The sequence below is a fragment of the Thamnophis sirtalis genome, unplaced genomic scaffold (genome assembly GCF_051295495.1).
Source record: "Thamnophis sirtalis isolate CommonGarterSnake01/CBP01778 unplaced genomic scaffold, rThaSir2_p1.2 scaffold_12, whole genome shotgun sequence".
NCBI lineage: Eukaryota > Metazoa > Chordata > Lepidosauria > Squamata > Natricidae > Thamnophis > Thamnophis sirtalis.
In genome coordinates this window covers 62,589,181-62,608,580 of record NW_028261392.1, presented here as the reverse complement: position 1 = coordinate 62,608,580, position 19,400 = coordinate 62,589,181, and the positions used below count along the sequence as shown (strand labels likewise).

The 19,400-nt window shown below is 42.2% G+C and overlaps 1 protein-coding gene across 1 annotated transcript in view; it reads right to left on the bottom strand.

The window, feature by feature from the left end:
* Nucleotides 1-378: 378 nt before the first annotated feature.
* Nucleotides 379-19,400, bottom strand: part of LAMC1 (laminin subunit gamma 1) — a 164,796-nt gene continuing 145,774 nt past the window's right edge. The window contains exons 21-28 of the mRNA XM_087726963.1: nt 18,153-18,290; nt 13,513-13,657; nt 11,725-11,874; nt 8,686-8,800; nt 7,100-7,299; nt 5,589-5,747; nt 3,688-3,787; nt 379-1,671 (exon numbers count right to left, since the gene is read on the bottom strand). Coding sequence (XP_087583089.1) covers nt 1,415-1,671; nt 3,688-3,787; nt 5,589-5,747; nt 7,100-7,299; nt 8,686-8,800; nt 11,725-11,874; nt 13,513-13,657; nt 18,153-18,290 — 1,264 coding nt within the window. The 3' untranslated portion in view covers nt 379-1,414. The remainder of the gene's footprint in view (nt 1,672-3,687; nt 3,788-5,588; nt 5,748-7,099; nt 7,300-8,685; nt 8,801-11,724; nt 11,875-13,512; nt 13,658-18,152; nt 18,291-19,400) is intronic.

The window sequence follows — 19,400 nt, the reverse complement described above, 5'->3', positions numbered from 1 at the left end:
CAGTTGCATAGTGTTGAAGGCTTGGTACACACAGTTCTGAGAAGGCAGGGATGGGATGGAGTGGGTGGAAGCATCAAACCACACTAAGGAGGGAACAACGGAGGCCGACACAATTTCCTCTCGTTTTAAGATGATGTATGAGAGGTTATGGAGAGAACCACCTTCCACCTACAAAGCTTTCCCAAAGTGAAAAAGGGGCAAAACTTCTAAACAGGACAGACATTCACGCTGAATTGCAAGTAACTCAGCTAGTCAATACTGCAACTTCTAAACATTTGTCCCTAGAATGAAGCCGGGTCATTTTTATTTGTTTTGCCAGGGGGAAAAAAAGAAGGAGCCTAAACTTTATTGGGATTCCGTACTTTCAGGCAAATACTCTTCATAGCAAAATCACCTCTGAGAGAAGAACTGCCAAAATCCTTTGGGTTTGTTTTGACCAGATAAAAGTTATAACAACTTCATATTTCGGAGGGGGGAACATAGCAGGTAAAAGTTCTTTCTGAATAAATTGCTTCCCCCAAACGCAAATAGAAAATGTTAAAATCTTTTTTTCATTTTTAAGAGAGAAAGAGAGAAAAAAATCTGTCCGTCTTAATTCAGGGACAGGAACAATTTTTTTCCCCCAATTAAAACTGAAGCACCTGACTTTATCCTTACAGGCCCAAATGCATGCCAAGCTTTTAGCACCATGGAAAACTAAATATACCACTCCTTCCTCCTGACTCTTTAAAAAGCATTTCTGAGAACTGTCTCAGAAACGAGATACACATATACACATATTGCACACTAGAAAGGTTAAAAGCTGGCAGCTGGCTACCAAAGAGGGTTGAGTGGCTACTAGTTTTAAGAATAAGCCCTTTTCTCCCTTCTTTGGGGAGAATGCAGATTCTGAAACCCACCTGCACCGTCTCGGAATGGGTGGTTATCCTGGCCATTGCTATTTAATACTTTGGTAGCCAAACCATTTCCTTCATAGATCAACAGCGATTTGCAGGAGGGCAGGAGATAACAGGAATGGAAAAAAGGGAATGGAGAAAAAAAAAAGAGAGAGAGCCTGTGTTTGTGCCCTCCCTTACTTCAGTTCTCGGTACAAAGTCCATCGTTGCTGTAAATTAAAATTTCTGAGAAAAAAGAATGTAGAGTGTTTGAGCAAAGTAGCGTATAGAGTGTATGTCTTTGATAACTTTCTGATGGCCCCCAAGGCTGGTGATTAAATTGCTTTTAGTTCATATAAACTTGCATTTTCCCCTCCCAAACCCCAAAGTAGGAAAGAATGAACAACTGAACTGTGTGGGGAGATGAGGCCAAGGTCCTGAAGAACATCATCTAGGAAGTAAGGCACCCCACAACCAAAACTGTTTCACCAGTCATTGAGGGAATGCCCCCCACCCCACCCCCTGCCCTTGGCACACCCTTAGGGTTTTTCAATGGATGGGGTATTGAAACAGCCACTTGGCAAGGTTTTCTTGATGTCCTCTAGATTGCTAATGTCTTTCAAAATCGTGTTGATGTCCCTGTTGTATTCATTGATGGCACTAGCTTGCTTTTCAGCTGCTTTCTCTAGTTCCGATACTTTCCAGTCTAGATCGCTATCCTTCATCTGATTTTTGGCAGCATTTAAAGTATCTTCAATGGTGCTGAGCTGGCTCTGGTCCACAGCTTCCACTCGTGCTACAGAGATAGAAAAGTAAAAAAAAGTTAGGAAGCCCCCATCAATCTATTACAAAAAGTTATTTCTGACTACCAGATTGGAGAAAAAAAGACTGAATCTCTAATGACTGTATAACATCGAATGCCCTTTTGCTAAGCTTGTTGTTGTTGTTGTTGTGTTTTTTAGAACAAACAATTAAGATCAATTAGATTGTTCTGTGAAGAGTTGCTATGTAAACAAAAGCAAATGAAAGTTCTCTTCGGCTCATAAAAAAGTTTTGTGTTTTCTGGATTCTGGCCAGAGAAAACTCAATGAGATTGAAAGCTGGAGGGGGAGTGGTGTGAGGACTGGACTATCAACATATGAGTAAGAGGACATCGACAAGTAATGTTTGATTTACATGCCAATCAGTGGTGGGATTAAAATAATTTAACAACCGGTTCTCTGCCCTAATGACCATCTGGGTAGGTGGGGCTCGGTGGTCATGTGACTGGGTGGGCGTGGCCAACTCAAGGTCACTCAGGTCGATGGGCACTTCGCTTAGCTGTTACAATGTAGTAAGGGTTAACCGGAGAGGCAGTTTCTGTAAGCAGGGCAATAAAGATTAGACTAGAAACAACACTAGAATGTTTCCTTCCTGCCTTCCTTGCAGGATTAGCCCTGGAAAGTGGGGGAAAAAACAAAAGGAGATTTCTTCCAACAACCGGTTCTCCAAACTACTTAGAAAGTTACCAACCGGTTCTCCCGAATGGGTGCGAACCGGCTGAATCCCACCACTGATGCCAATATAGAAAGACAAAAAATAAGCACAAATATTTAAATATATTAAAAAGCATGAATGATTCAGCAATGGCCATCAAAAGTGCTTCTGTATTTCATCTAAGAAATTAATATGCCAGCAACTATTCACATCATTTTTTTTTCATTAGCCAATATAGCCTCCTTTCCGAATATGATAATTGAATATATGAAGACTGTTACTTGTATTTTAATTAATCAGAAATTTAGATTGCAAATGACACAGTGTCTACTTGATAGTTCTGGAGTTGCCTATTTATGTATCTCCATTTAAAATCACTACAACCCATTCTAGATCTGTGTACGTTAGCATTTCAAATAAGTCCACAAGATGTTTAGATCAACTTTCTCAGCTACTTCCAAGATTAATATAGCCACGAATACATCCCAATGTTACTGCTGAAAGAGCAGAGGTAATCCTCTGTTGAGAAATACCTATCATCCATCTTTCACAAACAATATATCCTCCAAATATTTAGACTATGATTTCAAACACTGTTTGCCACATAGCCTCTCTAGCTAAGATTCATTAGGTTGAGGATCAAAACACCTTGAAGAATAGCCAAAGGCAATAACCTGACTCATTTAGGGCAGGATTTTCTAGCAAATCATCAGCTGAAAGGAAATATATATATATATACCAGGGGTTGTGACACTAAATATATACCTTCTTCCCTGGCTTCAGCTGATAAGGAGGAGACCTGTGGCTTAATGGCTAAGACGTTTGCCTAAGATGCAATACAGCACAGGTTTGAATCCCAGTAAGGGTATGGCTAGCTGATGAGAGCTAAATAGCTTGAAATAGATCTATACTAGTCTCCCTTTATTTATTTATCAGCACAAATAAAAACAATATATAACAAAGGCAACAGTAAAAATATTGGGTTTCTGTCGTGATGGACTCTTGTGACGAGCCGATTGACAGATGATGGAAGCAGTTAGCTTCCTCCCATAATTGGGGCTTATCAGGGGTTGTGACACTAAATATATACCTTCTTCCCTGGCTTCAGCTGATAAGGAGGAGATCTGTGGCTTAATGGCTAAGACGTTTGCTTAAGATGCAATACAGCACAGGTTCGAATCCTAGTAAGGGTATGGCTAGCTGATGAGAGTTAAATAGCTTGAAATAGATCTATACTAGTCTCCCTTTATTTATTTATCAGCACAAATAAAAAAACACACACATATACATACATACATACATACATATGTATGTATGTATGTATGTAGAAATATACCTAATTTTTCAAGAAGTTCGTTGATCATATTCAGCAAATTGTTCACTGAGCTCTTCGCCTTCTTTGCATTATCTTCTGCTTCCTGAGCCGCTTGTGTAGCCTGTAACATTAAATGTAAATTATGCATTTTATCATGTGACTCATGGGTGAACACATGTGGAATGATGCCATGTCCTGCTACCAAACTTAAGAGATCGAATTGGGATGTCCACTTCTACAAATGCCCTGTTAAAATCACTGAAATAATGATCACACCGATATCAATTTCCTTTCACTGATACTTGACGTCATGTCGTTTCCATAGGATGGCAAACGTCATCAGGAACAAGGTAGTCAGAGGAGGAATATTATGTGATTTCAGTGGTAAGAAGAGTTTTGCAATCTTATGACAAGAAACATACAGTATGAAATAGATTAACAACGAAAAACTGATACATCTATGAATTGAATACTTTAGAATTTTTTGCTTTAAAAAGGATAACGACTTTATGTATACTTGATAGAGGATTGGTGATATAATGTATAATCTTAAGAACATATTACAATGATATCTTGTTGTTGATAAATAATTTTAATAAGGGAATAATTAAACATTGGTATATATATATGTAGCGACTATTTAGAATATTTTATTGAAAAATGAAGGAATAAGATTTCTGTTTGAAGCAGAGCTGGGTTCCTACCAGTTCGCACCTATTCGGTAGAACCGGTTCATCAAATCTACCGAACCGGTTAGAAGAGGTTCCACCAGTGGACCCGGAAAGCAGGCCTCACCTACAGAAGAGGTTCCAAAATTTTTGAAACCCACCACTGGTGGGTGTGTAATGTCCCACAGTTATCTAAGCATTAATAATGATCTAGTAATATTTCCTTATACATTTTAGGGACTTTTCCTTACATAATTGGTGTTTTCTTTCATACTTTTGGATTTCTAATTTCTGTTTCCGTGAGTTGGCAATTGCTAAAACCAATCCCACGTGAAAAAGTATTCAAAGCCTTCTTGATTTTAATTGTCAAATTTATTTATTCCTGCACATTGTAATATTTATTCATTTACATATCTCTGTTTTTCCACTGTTGTGCAAACACAATTCCAGCAGCTGCTAACATGTGTAAAATTAAATATATATTATAATCCCTTTCAAATAGCCAACAAAATATTTCTGGTTTTAATTCCATATCTTGCTTTACAATTGCTTCTAACCACTAACTTCTGAATAGCTACTTGGACCGACCTAAGTACTAATTCATAATTTCATATCTGGTCACATGGGCGGCAAGCCACTCCCACAAAGGAGGCCACACCCACAGAGTAGGTTCCAACAATTTTTGAAACCCACCACTGGTTTGAAGGTATGAAGTACAAGGATAACAATAAACATAAGCATACCTGATAGTTGATTGGTGGAATTATGTATAATGGAAAATAGTGATATATAAATATAAATGGTTGGTTAAAAAAAATCTTTTCTTTCACATGGGGATTATATAAAGGTATACTGTTATCAAATAGATAATCAAGAATGTAAGGGAACTATGATTTATTGGGGAAAAAATAATACTAATCGTAATTGAACATATACTGCACAATAAAAGTGAGGCATTTAGTTATACTAGATGAAAAATCTGTGATGGTAAATGTTATTTGAGAATATGGATGTTAAAACACCTGTAACCAAACGACATGCTGTATGTGATGCTTTTTTTATTTTTTATTGTTGTCTGTATGTGTTGTCTGTGTAATAAAAATAAAAATTTATATATATATATATAAAAAAGAAACATACAGTCTGTACTTTTACCTAGTTAAAAAGATTGGGAATAGCACACGCTGATCTCTATAATGGATGAGAATCTTAAACAACCAAATGGTTTTTTTTAAAACAATCATAATTACTTACCATTCCTGCCATCATCATATCTTGATCGGCACTTTGCTGCTTCTTGTTTAACTCTTTCTCTGCTTCTGTCAATTGTTTTAGCATGTCATCAACTTCTTTGTCCAAGTCGGTGACCGTCTTAAAGGTGTTGTCTGCAATCTCCTTTGTGGCACTAGCGTTCTAGAATTGGCAGAAATCATATTCTTGAAGATATTGAAAGACATTCCAACGTTAGAAAATTAGACACCAAAGGCCAAGCAACACAGAGGACTGTTGACTTATTTCAACAGAGATCCCCGTGCATTTGCATTTAATGGGTTTCCTTAATTTAACAGTCTTATTAATGCCACGAGAACATTTATGAAAGATCTCAAGCTCTTTAGTCCAGGCAATCCAAAATTGCCAGCAACTGTGACATTTCATCACAACAATCCTCTTGTCCCATTGGTGAATATAGCAATAGCAGTTAGACTTATATACCGCTTCATAGGGCTTTCAGCCCTCTCTAAGCGGTTTACAGAGTCAGCATATCGCCCCCCACAGTCCGGGTCCTCATTTCACCCACCTCGGAAGGATGAAAGGCTGAGTCAACCTTGAGCCGGTGAGATTTGAACCGCTGAACTGCAGATAACAGTCAGCTGAAGTGGCCTGCAGTACTGCACCCTAACCACTGCGCCACCTCGGCTCTTGAAAGTATCGGGTCAGAGCATCTTGCAGTAATCTTGGCCTTAAGACCTACAGCCTACTGAAATTTTCTTAATTGCTCAGGTGATATGGCTGGGCTACATATGTTGTTCCCTTCCCATCTCCTAGAAGAGGCTAGGCAACAGCCTTGCTCATAGGCTTTGCATTCTCCAAGAGAACTGGAGAGGCCTGGGTTCATAGACAACACAGTTTTGCCCAGGATTGAGGAAGACACTGTTTTTTGAATGACTCAGAAATCTCCTACTAATATACGTTCTGACCCCCCGCCCCCCCTCGGCCCACACCAAAGCACTCCGAGCCAAAGATACTTTACGGAATTTATTCACAGACAGACAGGTCCTTGGCAGGAAACCAGCACAGACAAGCCTTGGCAGCAATCCAGCCTGCCAAGCTATCCCCACAGTTCTCCAACATTCGTTAATGCGTTGACTTCTGCAAAAGGGGCGTGTGCACAAGCATTCCTTTTATAGTCTGGAGAGGAGCCTAATGACCGCCAGCTGAGTGCAATTACCTCCTGTAACTGCGTAACTGTTCCTTACGCCTATTAGCTCTCCGGTGCCGGGCGTCTAGGAACAACTCCCTTGGCTCCTCCCCACTGCTGACATCCGGATCACACTCCCTTGTCTCCTCCCCACTGGTCCAAGGCTCAGGCGCCTCCTGGTGGCCAACCAGCCTCTCTACGCCCTGCTCGGAGTCAGAACCCTGTCCAGGGTCCTCCACATCCTCCAGAGCCGACTCAGAGGGCCCCTCGCTGTCGGAGTCTGGTGGCAGCTCCAACGGCTCCTGCTGGGCCACAACAAATATATATATATTTTCCCACGACTTACATTATTTACAGACGTAGCAATTCTCTCAGCATCATCGGCTTTGTTTTTGGCTTCTCTGGCATCTGCAGCCGCATTGCCTAGGGTCAGTTCTGCTTGGCGGGTCTTACTGTTTGCATCCATAATGGTCTGGGTAATGGCAGGAATTTTCCTGAGAGCTTCCTCAGCAGCAGTCTTGTTATCATTCACACGTTTATCAAAGTCTAAAACCAAGGGGAAAAGAGAAGTGCAGCTACAGTAGACCACACAAAAATCTGTTCAGTCCAACTTTTCAGCCCAATGGCCGTCAGATTAACCCCACTGGCAGTTTGCAAAGATGAAAATCATAGTATTATTTATGATTAGTCCCAGTGTCAGGCCTGCAATTATATTCCTTTTAGAATTTTGGCCTGCCACACTTTCTCTTATTTCATTGTTCTGCTTCATTAGTATAGTTGATGGGAGGGGGGAATAGACAGGAGTAGGATTGTGGAATGTATTGTTATCGTTCTTTTCTAGAAGCCAAGATCATGAACTTTTAACTGGGTGGGAAGTCATTTCCAGAATTGGGATTAACACAGATGTGCTAAGATGTCTGCTTTATTAAATTGGAACTTTAAGGATCGTTTTGCCTTGGACTCTGATTTAATTCTACATGATACTTGGAACGCTGACACCCAGGATGTTGTAATCATCCCCATTTGTTACTATTCAACACTTTATTTCAATACTGAAATAAAGGTAAAGGCTTCCCCGTTCCAGTAGTTTCCAACTCTAGCGGGTGGTACTTATCTCTGTTTCTTAGCCGAGGGAGCCAAAGTTATCCGAAGAAATGTGTTTTGCAAGAATATCACAAAGCTTGCAATATACTCCAAGTAGAAAGTCTTAAAGGATTTAGGAACCTCTGCCCTTTTCTGATTGCTGATTTCAATCACTAGTTCCTAGCCTTACTTCTCATTAAATTCCCATGAAATTGAATTCTGCCTTTCCCACAAAGTGAAACAAAACTGCCTGTCAGCCTCTGTTTTGCTGCTTGCTTTTCGGCTGCCATTAAAACGGGGAGGGAGCGCATGGTATTTGGGAGCGGGAAATAATCTGTACAGGAGGATTGTTAATTGGGAGTTGTTCTCACCATCTTCTGCGCATGTGGCAAGGAGGGGAGTTTCCCGCCAAGGCCAACTGTCCGGGCATACCAACCTGATGATGATTTTAGAAGATGTCTCCCACCTGACAGCTGTGGAGATATTGGATTGGACTATGGGCTGGGGTTACCAAGGGGAGAAGAATGGGTCATGTATTGATATCTACTGCTTTGCGCGCGCTTTTGCTCAGATCCAGCTTTGCTTAGCTTCTATTTACTTATAATCAGTAAAAGTTCTCTTAATTCTGCAAAAATGGAGTTGAGTGGTTTCTTTCTTGGTTGTTAAGTGAAGCAGAAATTGACACTGCCTTTTCAACAGAACACATTCTATCATAGAGGTAGAGATGGTAAGAACCGGAATAATAGACTTGGCGAGACGACACCTTGATTTCTGTGCAAGGAGAATCCTATTCTGGCAGGGCATCCTGCCCTTCTGCCACATGGTTCCTCGGGAAGTTAGGCTGCCTACCTTTCAAATTGTTCAGGATCTCATTGGCCTCCCGGAGTGTGTTGCTTCCTTTCTTGGCAGCTTCTTCAGCCAAAGCTTTGGCGGCATCTGCTCGAGCCAAAAGCTGATCAGCAGTCTACGGAAACACATAATGAGTTGTCATATGCTCCCTTCTGACGTATCTGCTCAAATTCTAATGCTCAAATAGCAATAGTTAGGCTTATATACCGCTTCATAGGGCTTTCAGCCCTCTCTAAGCGGTTTACAGAGTCAGCATATTGCCCCCAACAACAATCCGGGTCCTCATTTCACCCACCTCGGAAGGATGGAAGGCTGAGTCAACCCTGAGCCTGGTGGGATTTGAACAGCCAAACTGCTGAACTGCAGTCAGCTGAAGTAGCCTGCAGTGCTGCATTTAACCACTGCGCCACCTCGGCTCTTAAATGTTGCAAGCATGAGAAAAGCAGTCTGTTCAAAAATGCAAGGTCGTTCTCTAGATTTATTTCTATACTATATGCATCCCATGCCATCGAAATGGGGCAGGGATAAAGACTTGCAAATTGTAATTTACTGATATCGCCCTTCCTTCCTCAACTCCCCTCCCCTCTCGACTTGTATGGCTGTATGACTCTTGTGTCATTTAATTACGTGCATTGTGTTTGTATCCCCTTTTCCCCTTTTGAGTTGTTCGCCGCCCTGAGTCCCTCCCGGAGAACAAATAAACTAAATCTGAATCTGAATCTCAACTTAATTTTCACCTGCAGAGGTAAGTCTAAAAGGTAAACTTTTATTATCCTTTATTTTTTTTAAAAAAGACTAAGACTTGGATAAAAAAGGGAAGGGTTTTTCAAGAAAGTATAACTAGAAGCAATAAAGGATAAGGTCTCTAAACCCAGAGCTCTAGCCAATCATTATTATATGAAAAAATGCAGAATTACGTGGTATCATTCTAGTAGTTATAAAATGGAAATAAAACTGTGTTTAAAAACAAGTGCTAATGTACCACACAATGCAAACTTTATATTGACAGATTCTATATCTTCAAGAAAATAATGAAAGAGTAAAGGGGGTGGGTTCCTGCCGGTTCTAACCGGTTCGGTAGAAGCGGTTCCACAAATCTATCGTGCCGGTTAGAACCCGTTCCAGCTGTGGAAGGAAGGAAGGAAGGAAGGAAGGAAGGAAGGAAGGAAGGAAGGAAGGAAGGAAGGAAGGGCAGGGCTTCTTCAGAGGACCCGAGGCAAGAGCAGAGTTGAAATCCTCTGAAGCAGCTGGAAAAGGTACGTGTGGGTCGGAGGGAAGGGTAGGAATTCAACCTTCATTCTCCTGGTGCTGTGTGGGGCTTTGGCCAAAGGCTGGCGGGAAGGACCTGGCTCGCTCGTGCTCTCCCTCCCCAAGTGTAGTTTGATTGCAGGTGGAGCCACGTTGCCTTTTCAAACCTGTAACCAGTGAAGCTGGGCTGGATTTTTACATAGCCGATCCGGGGAAAGTGTGTGTGTGCTACAGCATGGCTCTTTGCCTGGCTTCTTGCCTTCTCCTGTGGTCTCCTCAGTGCTCGCTTGTGCTCTCCCTCCCCAAGTGTAGTGACTTCCTCCCCAGGCCCCCATCCGTTTCTCCCACACACACACAGCTGAATAAAGCTATGTAAAAATCCAGCCCAGCTTCACTGATTACAAGTTTGAAAAGGCAACGTGGCTCCACCTGCAATCAAACTACACTTGGGGAGGGAGAGCACAAGTGAGCCCTGAGGAGACCACAGGAGGAGGCAGGAAGCCAGGCAAGCTGTAGCATACACACTTTCCCCCAGCCCCTTTCTTTCGGAAGACTTAGATCTGCTCCCCTCTGGCTTCTCTGCCTCTCCTCTCAATCCCAGCCTGCCAGAAGGAGGTGAGTGGGTGGGTTTTATTGCGTTCCAGGCATTTCCCACCCAGACAGCAGGCTGCATTTGCAAAGGGAGAGGTGTTTGGGGAAGGCAGCGGGGGAATGGGGGGGATGGCAGAGGAGCTGCTTTCAAGCCACTGGAAAAGATATCCAATTCAACTTTATTGTGTGTGTGTGTGTGTGTGTGTGTGTGTGTGTGTGTGTGTGTTTGAGAGTGAGTGAGAGAGAGAGAGGGAAGGAGGTAGGAGAGATAATCCGATCCAACTTCTCTCTGTGTGTGTGTGTTTGAGAGGAGGGGAGGGAGGGAGAGAGGGAGGAAGGAGGGGAAGGGAGAAGAAAAAGAAAGGAGGAAATTTCTTTCGCAAAGGAGAAAAACAAATGCTGCCGCTTTAAATAAGAACTGAGCATGCCTGGCTGTGAAATTCTGGGAGTTGAAGTCCACAAGTCTTAATAACTTTAAATTGAAAAGATGCAGGAAAGAACAAATTGGTTATATGGTTATATATGGTGGTATGTTATATGGTTTTATGTTTTTGAAGTTTTGGGGTTTGTGCAATATGAGCATTATGTTTCTAAAAGGGTTTGGATGATTCCCTGCTTGTGAATGGAACCAAACTTTCTCTAGGGTCATTTTCTCTATCTGGCAGGCATGTGGAATGAGGCAGGTTTCTTTGTTAGCAGAAAGAAAGAAAAACAGCACAGCAATTTAGGGCTAGAAGCCTACTAGGAGGTCATCTAGTCCAACCCCCTGCTGCAGCAGAAAACCTTACATTGTATGGATTCCTCTCTAACAGAGAGGAAAATTGCCAGAAAGGAGAAACAGTTTACCAGGACAAGGCTGCCATGCAGAGGAAGGTAGGGACAGTCCTTGACTTTTGACTACAATTGAGGCCAAAATTGTGGCTGCTAAGCAAGAGCGCTGTTAAAGTGAGCTTCACCACATTTTACCCAATCCATGACATCTCCTGATGAGTGACATCAAGCTGGCCACTCCCACCCGGTCACATGACTGCCAAGCCACTCCCACAGAACAGGTTTCTAAAAAAATTTGAAACCCACCACTGATGAATAACCATTCCAGTTTTGTAATGCGTGTGGTAATTATGAGAGTGGAATACACACACACACACACACACACACACACAAACATCAGGACAAGGATTTATGCTAGTTATAACTGACCTGCTGTTCTGTCTTGCCTTTCTCCAAAAGATTCTGGACTTCCAATTCTTTCTCCCTCATATCTTCTCTCAGATCTTCATAATTCTTTAGTTTGTCTTTAATGAGCAGTTCTAATTCCTGGGCTTCCTCCTTGATGTTCTTTGCCTCATTCTGAATATGGAAAAAAAAAGGCAGGAAGGAAAAACAGCTTCAGTGAATTTAGGAAACCTAAACCGATATATCAGCCTACAGATTCGAGAGACTGTTCTTAGAAAACTTATCAGCTGATGAATTGGATCGAACACACCCCTTAAAGAGATTCCAGACCTGACGCAGATCCCATTGTGCTCTCTGTAGCAACATCTTTGATAAAGGGAATGCTGGAGATGCTGTCTTCAGGAATACTCCAGAATCATAATCTTTTTCCATTTTTTTTTTTTTTTTTGAAATGTTGCACAAAATAAATGGACTGGGCATTTGCCACTGTGCAGGTCGCCTCCTTCAACACCCCCCCCCCCAAAAAATGTATTAAGATGAAAGGGAGGGTTTTGCAATGTTTTAATAAGGCCTCAAGATATAGATACCTGAGAGACCGCCTCCTGCCGATTACCTCTCTCAGACCAATGAGATCGCACAGGTTAGGTCTCCTCCGGATTCCATCTGCCAGCCAATGTCGGCTGGCGACTCCCCGGGGGAGAGCCTTCTCTGTTGCAGCTCCGGCCCTCTGGAACAAGCTCCCTGTTGAGATCCGGACCCTTACTACCCTCCCGGCCTTCCGCAAAGCCACCAAGCCCTGGCTGTTCCAGCAGGCTGGGGGGAGCTGAGAAGCATCTACCTCCATGGAAATTGTGAATGTTGGTTTTGTTTTTAATATGTTGTCTTTGTCTTGTTTTCCCCCTTTCCCTTGTCTTTTGTGAGCCGCCCGGAGTCCTCCGGGAGTGGGCGGCATACAAGACAAATAAATAAATAAATAATAAATAAATAGCTTGGGTGCTGGTGTTAAGCATGAGTAACCAAAATATAGCAAGTACTATATAGTTGGTTCTAGGAAGTCTTAGGAGTAGAGACCTCAAAAAAAAAAAAAAAAAAAGCTAAGTCATGGTTGAACCTGATTAGTAAGTGGAAAGAAGATCTTTAGATCCTGGAAATCCTAGACTGGGAAGTGAAAAAAAAATACTCTAGAATCAAGTCCTCAGCACATGACCATGGAAGCTAAATCCACACAGTGAATTTTAAATCGGATTTAATGCTAAGAAAAAAAGGGTTGGCTTATAGTGTTTTGGAAACTAGGTATGTATATACTACAGTTCTCTTTTAGTGGTTAGGACATTAAGACAGAGTAACTCTGAGCTATCTAATCCTTCTTTTCACAGAGTTCCTAATAGAGAGATGCCTTGTTTAAGAGTTAAATCTGAAAAAATAATAATAATCCTTCGGGTCCTCATTTATTCTGTTTTGAAAATGTTTCCATTTCCCAAATCCAAGAACGCTGATATACCCAGAAGAAAATGACACCGAAAAGGACATGGGTGTGTCTGCATAATCATTACGAGGCTGGATGCACGGGAGAAAAACTTTACCTACTTGCCAAACTAGGTAAAGCATGTTAGATAGCTTTAAAATATTCTATATACTTTGATCTCTACTTGGGGTGATTCTGCCTTTTACATGATTTGTTTTAAAAGGCATTTCATAGGTAATTCCTCAGCCGAAGTTAAGTATTGTCATCTACGATACTCCAGTACAGTTTTCAAGATTTGCTAAACATAATGTCTAAGTGACTTCAACAAGGAGCCCATCTCAAAATACCTCTAGGCCTGCAGTGTCTATAGATGGCAGAGTGGTGAGATTTGCGTAGATCTGTAATGCTTTTTCCCCAGCTTCTTTTGCGTCCGCAGAAACCTTATTGGCTTGTTTTTCTAGGTCTCGGGCAATATTCTTTGCTTGGTTATACCTAAGGAACAAAAGCATTCCATTAGTGCTCTGTGTGGCTAACGGCCTAAGGCTGGTGCAGAGGTGGGTTCCTACTGGTTCGCACCGGTTCGGTAGAACCGGTTCGTCAAATCTACCGAACCGGTTAGAAGAGGTTCCACCAGAAAGCAGGCCACAACTACAGAAGAGGTCCCAAAAATTTTTGAAACCCACCACTGACACACACACACACAGACTCACACAGAGAAAGAGAAAGAGAAAGAGAAAGAAAGGAAGAAAGAAAAAAAGAAAAAAGAAAAAGTGAGAGAGAGAGATGAAAGAAAAAAAGGAAAAAGGGACAGAGAGACAAAAGGAAGGAGAGAGAGAGAGAACACATGGCCGGCAAGCCACTCCCACCAGGTCACATGGGCAACAAGCCACTCCCAAAGGAGGCCACACCCACAGAGTAGGTTCAAAAAAATTTTGAAACCCACCACTGGGCCAAACAGAAGAAAAGTGCTTACAGCTATAGGTTTGTCAACTTGCCAAGTACATAACTGCCATTTTTAAAAAGATATTGTCACGGGGGCCTCCCTCAGTAACCAAGAAAGAAACCACTCAACTCCATTTTGGAGAATTAAGAGTACTTTTACTGGCTTTGAGTAGATAGCAACTAGGCAAAGCAAGATCTGAGGCAAAAGCGCGCGTAATCATAGATATCAATATGTGACCCAACCCCCTCCCCTTGGTAACCCCATCCCATGGTCCAATCCATACACCCCACGGGTGTCATGTGGGAGACATCTTCAAAAAGAGCCGAGGTGGCGCAGTGGTTAGGGTGCAGTACTGCAGGCCACTTCAGCTGACTGTTATCTGCAGTTCAGCGGTTCTAACCTCACCGGCTCAAGGTTGACTCAGCCTTCCATCCTTCCGAGGTGGGTGAAATGAGGACCCAGACTGTGGGGGCGATATGCCGACTCTGTAAACCGCTTAGAGAGGGCTGAAAGCCCTATGAAGCGGTATATAAGTCTAACTGCTATTGCTAAAAAGCATCATCAGGTTGATATGCCGGACAGTTGGCCTTGGCGGCAAATCCTCTATCAGCAACATGCAGAATAGATGGTGAGAACAGCTCCCTTTTTTACAGTCACTCCTGCACTGAACACTTCCCCACCCAAATACCATGCCCCCCCCTCCCCGTTTCAATGGCAGCCAAAAGCAAGCAGCAAAACAGAGGCTGACAGGTATTTTTAGCATTCATGTGTGTTCCTTGCATAAGGGTCTCTCTGTGTGTGTATCTTATAGGTTTTTATTTATTTATTTTTTAGGCAGACAGCCTTGTCTGAAAAAGAAAGCAGAAAAAAGAAGATAGGATTCAGTAGATTATTCCAAAAAGAAGGTTTGGTTTGGTTTGTTGAATTTGGGGGAAGATTTGCTCTGTACATGCTCTTGAGCCTACTAATATTAGTTGTTGTTGTTGTTGTTATTCTTCTTCTTCTTATTATTATTATTAGTTGCAGACTGATTATAAATTGCGGCACAATTCAGTAGCACAAATGATCCATTGGAATTTGTGCAAAAATTATAATATTAAAACAGCAACAAACTGCTGGGAATATCAGCCTGAAAAAGTCACCGAAAATCAGATGGTCAAGATCTTGTGGGATTTCCGTATACAAACCGACAAAATACTGGCGCATAATACACCAGACATCACACTGGTTGAGAAAAATAAGGTCACAATCATAGACATCGCAATACCAGGTGATAGCAGGGTCGCCGAGAAGGAACATGAAAAAATCACAAGATACCAGGACTTAAAAATTGAAATTCAACGACTATGGCACAAACCAGCAGTGGTAATTCCAGTGGTAATTGGCACACTGGGTGGTATTCCAAAAGCACTGGAATTACATTTAAAACAGTTAAAAATTGACAAAATCACCATCAGTCAAATGCAAAAAGCCGCACTGCTTGGATCTGCACGCATATTAAGAAAATACGTTACGACGTCCTAGGCCCCTGGGTGGGGCCCGACTAGTAACCAATGCCAAATCCGGTGAAACAACTGGCCGCTGTGATACAATTGTACAATAATAATAATAATAATAATAATAATAATAATAATAATAGCAAATATTAATATTTTTCTTTCAGGGAAAAGACTTTGGTGTAGTTTCAAATATGGATAATTCTACATATATTGGTTTCAGAGCAAGGAGTCTCATTGTTTCCCGTGACTGGAATCCTGGAAATACTTCAAAGTTTTGCCTCTTTCAGAAGAGAGCCTACTCTGAACAATCTAATGGAATGTATCCAGGGCAGCTGTTCTATAGCAAGCTCGAACATATTTCTTGCTTGATATACATTGCCTAGTGGTCATCTTTCTGCAGGTAAAAAGCCGCCTAAGAAGGAAATCGTGGGTTGTGAGTAATGCTGATTGTTCACAATTTGTGGGAAATCTGAACAATTATTTATTTAACAAAAATTCACCTGCTTATCATTTATCCTGACCGCTCTTGAGCAAGATTGTGCTCATAGACAGGGAAAACCATGTTAAGAGTCACAAGAATGCTGTCATATAGAGCAATGCTTGTGGTCAGGTGTTCCCCCTGGGGATTGCTATTATTATTGTAGTTGCTATCTTCCGTCTTGTTACTAGTATAAGCAAGAAGTAGTCAGTATATGGGATCTGTTGTGGCCCGGCAGGAGCCGTTGGAGCTGCCGCCAGACTCCGACAGCGAGGGGGTCTTATGAGTTGGCCCTGGAGGAGGTGGAGGACCCTGGACAGGGTGTCGACTCCGAGCAGGGCGAGGAGAGACTGGTTGGCCACCAGGTGGCGGCAGAGCATTGAATCAGAGGGAGTGTTCAGGAAAACATTCGGGAGTTGTTTCAGGATGCACGCCGTCGAAGGGCTACTCGACGGAATTGCATAATTGTAGGAGATGATTGCGCTTAGCTGATGCTGATTAAGATCCTCTCCTGATTATAAAAGAGACTGCTTGTGCCACGCCCTGTTTGCAGGAGTCAACGTTCATGATTCAGAGAAACCAACTTGGAGAAGTGGTTTGCTGTGAGAGTTTGTTTTTGCATTTGCTGCCTAGGTTTGTAGAACTTGCTGCCAAAGTGCTTATCTCTGTTTATTTTGGGCTTGCAGCCAACGAGAGTCTGGACTGATTAAAAGTATTCTGATTTACGTTTGCTTGTGGCTTTCGTTCCTGGACGGCGACGAGAAGGGTCAGAACAGGGATCTATGTTTGCATGGAGCAACTGACAAAGGATCTCAGAAACGTTTTCTCCAACCAAATCCTCCCCACTTTGGCCTATCCTTTTTCTTCTTGCTTTTCCCATCCATTAATAATCTACTTTCTCTCCTTCTATTCTTTATTGTTATTTGCCAGCTGAGGTTTATTTGATAATTTTATTAATTGGTTGGCCATCATTGAAGTGGGACACTGAAAAAGATATTTAAAGGGTGGCTGATTCTTTAAGCACTGGCTTGGGAAACCTACAGACCAAATATTCTGTCATACAAATGCCTTTGCTGTATTTCAATTACAATTCAAAATTAAGTGATGAATAAAAAGGGTGTGCCTGTTTCTATTTAATATGTTTAGTTAAGAAATAGTTAGCTTGCTATGTTTCATTTCGCTGTAAATGTGTTTTTATTTTCCATTTTCATTTCGTACCGTCACATATATACTGTGCATAACCGGGGCCATATAACATTAAACAATAAACACAGCCATTCCTCTTGTCAACAATACCCCCAAAAATAGAAACCCAATGTACCTCTTCGACCCTCCATACACCCTTTCTTTCGCCCCCCCTCCAACTTTCCATCTTCCCTCCAACATTCCCCTCTACCCTACTTCCCCTCCCCCTCTACCACTCCTCTCTCCTGATACACTCCCTCCCTTCCTTCTCCCCCTCGCTCCCGTCCTCTCTCCCACCCTCTCTACCCCTCTTTCTTCTATCCCTCTACTCCTCCCTTCGGTGTATTTCTACTATCTATTAATATATTCAGCTTGTCCTATTTTTACACTGGAATTAAAGAGCAACAGTATACAAGTGCAATCACATTACTTTAAAATCTAACACATACTATATATCCTCCCCTCCCCCCTAACACCCCCCCTCCCTCCCCCCCGACTTCCCAGAGCCCGTACACGGTATAGGTTTTTAACAAATACAGTCTAAAATATATTAAGACAAAGGAAATAAAAAAAAAAGAAGTTAATAACATCTCTGCATTAAACTCTTGCTACGTTTCATTTCAATAAGAGAACCTCAGCAACAAACATATAATAGAGAGACAAAATAAAGTTCCTGTCCTGCAAAATACTATTAAAGTGCACTTCAATACTCCTGTAGTTCATAGAGATCCCTCTTTGAATTCTTCAGACTGAGACAGGGATTAAGAAATAAAAAGAGAAACAGCTCCTCTTCACAATTCTTTAAACCATTAGGTTTAACTCTGAAAAGCAATTCATATATTTAAAACAAAACAACCGTAAGCATTTCCTTGTGAGACTTACTTTCGATTTAGATCATCGATGTCATTAGTTGTTTCATTCTCTCCTGCTAGTGTGTCCAAGAGTAACTTATATGCTTGTGACGACGTATCGTTTGCTTCCTTAGCTATTTTCTCAATATTATCTGCTTCTGCTTTATGCCTGGGACAAAAGCAATGGAAAACATGATTTGAAATATGCTACTATTTGTATTTTGCTCGACAAAGCATCATCATGCATGATTGAATTGAATTGAATTCTGTTGATAACTAACTCAATCCAAGTTGAACAAGAACCTGTTTGCGTGGCAAATGGGGCTGTCCCTGAAAAGTGTTCGGAGACTACAATTAGTCCAGAATGCAGCCGCGCGAGTGATACTGGGTGTACCAAGGTACACCCACATTACACCTATCCTCCGCGAGCTGTACTGGCTCCCTATGGGTCTCAGAGCGCGATTCAAGGTGCTGGTTATTACCTTTAAAGCCCTACATGGCCTAGGACCCGGATATCTGCGAGACCGTCTTCTGCCACATACCTCCCAACGACCGATAAGATCGCACAGGGTGGGCCTCCTCCGGGTTCCACCAGCCAGACAATGTCGGCTGGCGGCTCCCCGGGGGAGGGCCTTCTCTGTAGCCGCTCCGACCCTATGGAATGAACTACCCCCAGAGATCCGGACCCTACCCACTCTCATGGCCTTCCGAAAGGCTATTAAAACCTGGCTATTCCGGCAGGCCTGGGGCTGTTGACCTCATGGCTGAGGTCCAGCCCCGATTAGATGTGGTTTTTTTTTATTTGTTCTTCCTCCGTTTTTAATTCTCCACTTTTTAAAATTTCTGTAAGTCCTTCGGGATTGGGCGGCCCTTAAATTCATTAAATCCAATCCAAATGCACCATCGTGGAAATTTTGAGAGTGGGCTGATTTCTGGCCTAGCATCGTCTCCGGTGCAGTCTTTATTCCAGAATATCCCAGGTCCACGCTTCCATCTCCTCTGGTTTCCACCTTTGACCTCACTCTGCAGAGGCCTGCCTTCCCATCTGCTGGAAAAGATTACCACAAAGATTCTCTTCTAAATCTTGTGGCAGATTACGTCATCCCCATTGTTCAACAGTATTGCTCAAACAGGAAATGAGTAATGCGTAGTGGTGGAGTGGGGGGGGAGAAAGAGGGGCATGCCGTGACAATAGATTGGAACTCAGTTCGCTAGAACATGTCAGGGTCCTCAAACCAGAAGATGGAGAAAAAGGCCTGGCTGATGCTGTAGTCAGTTT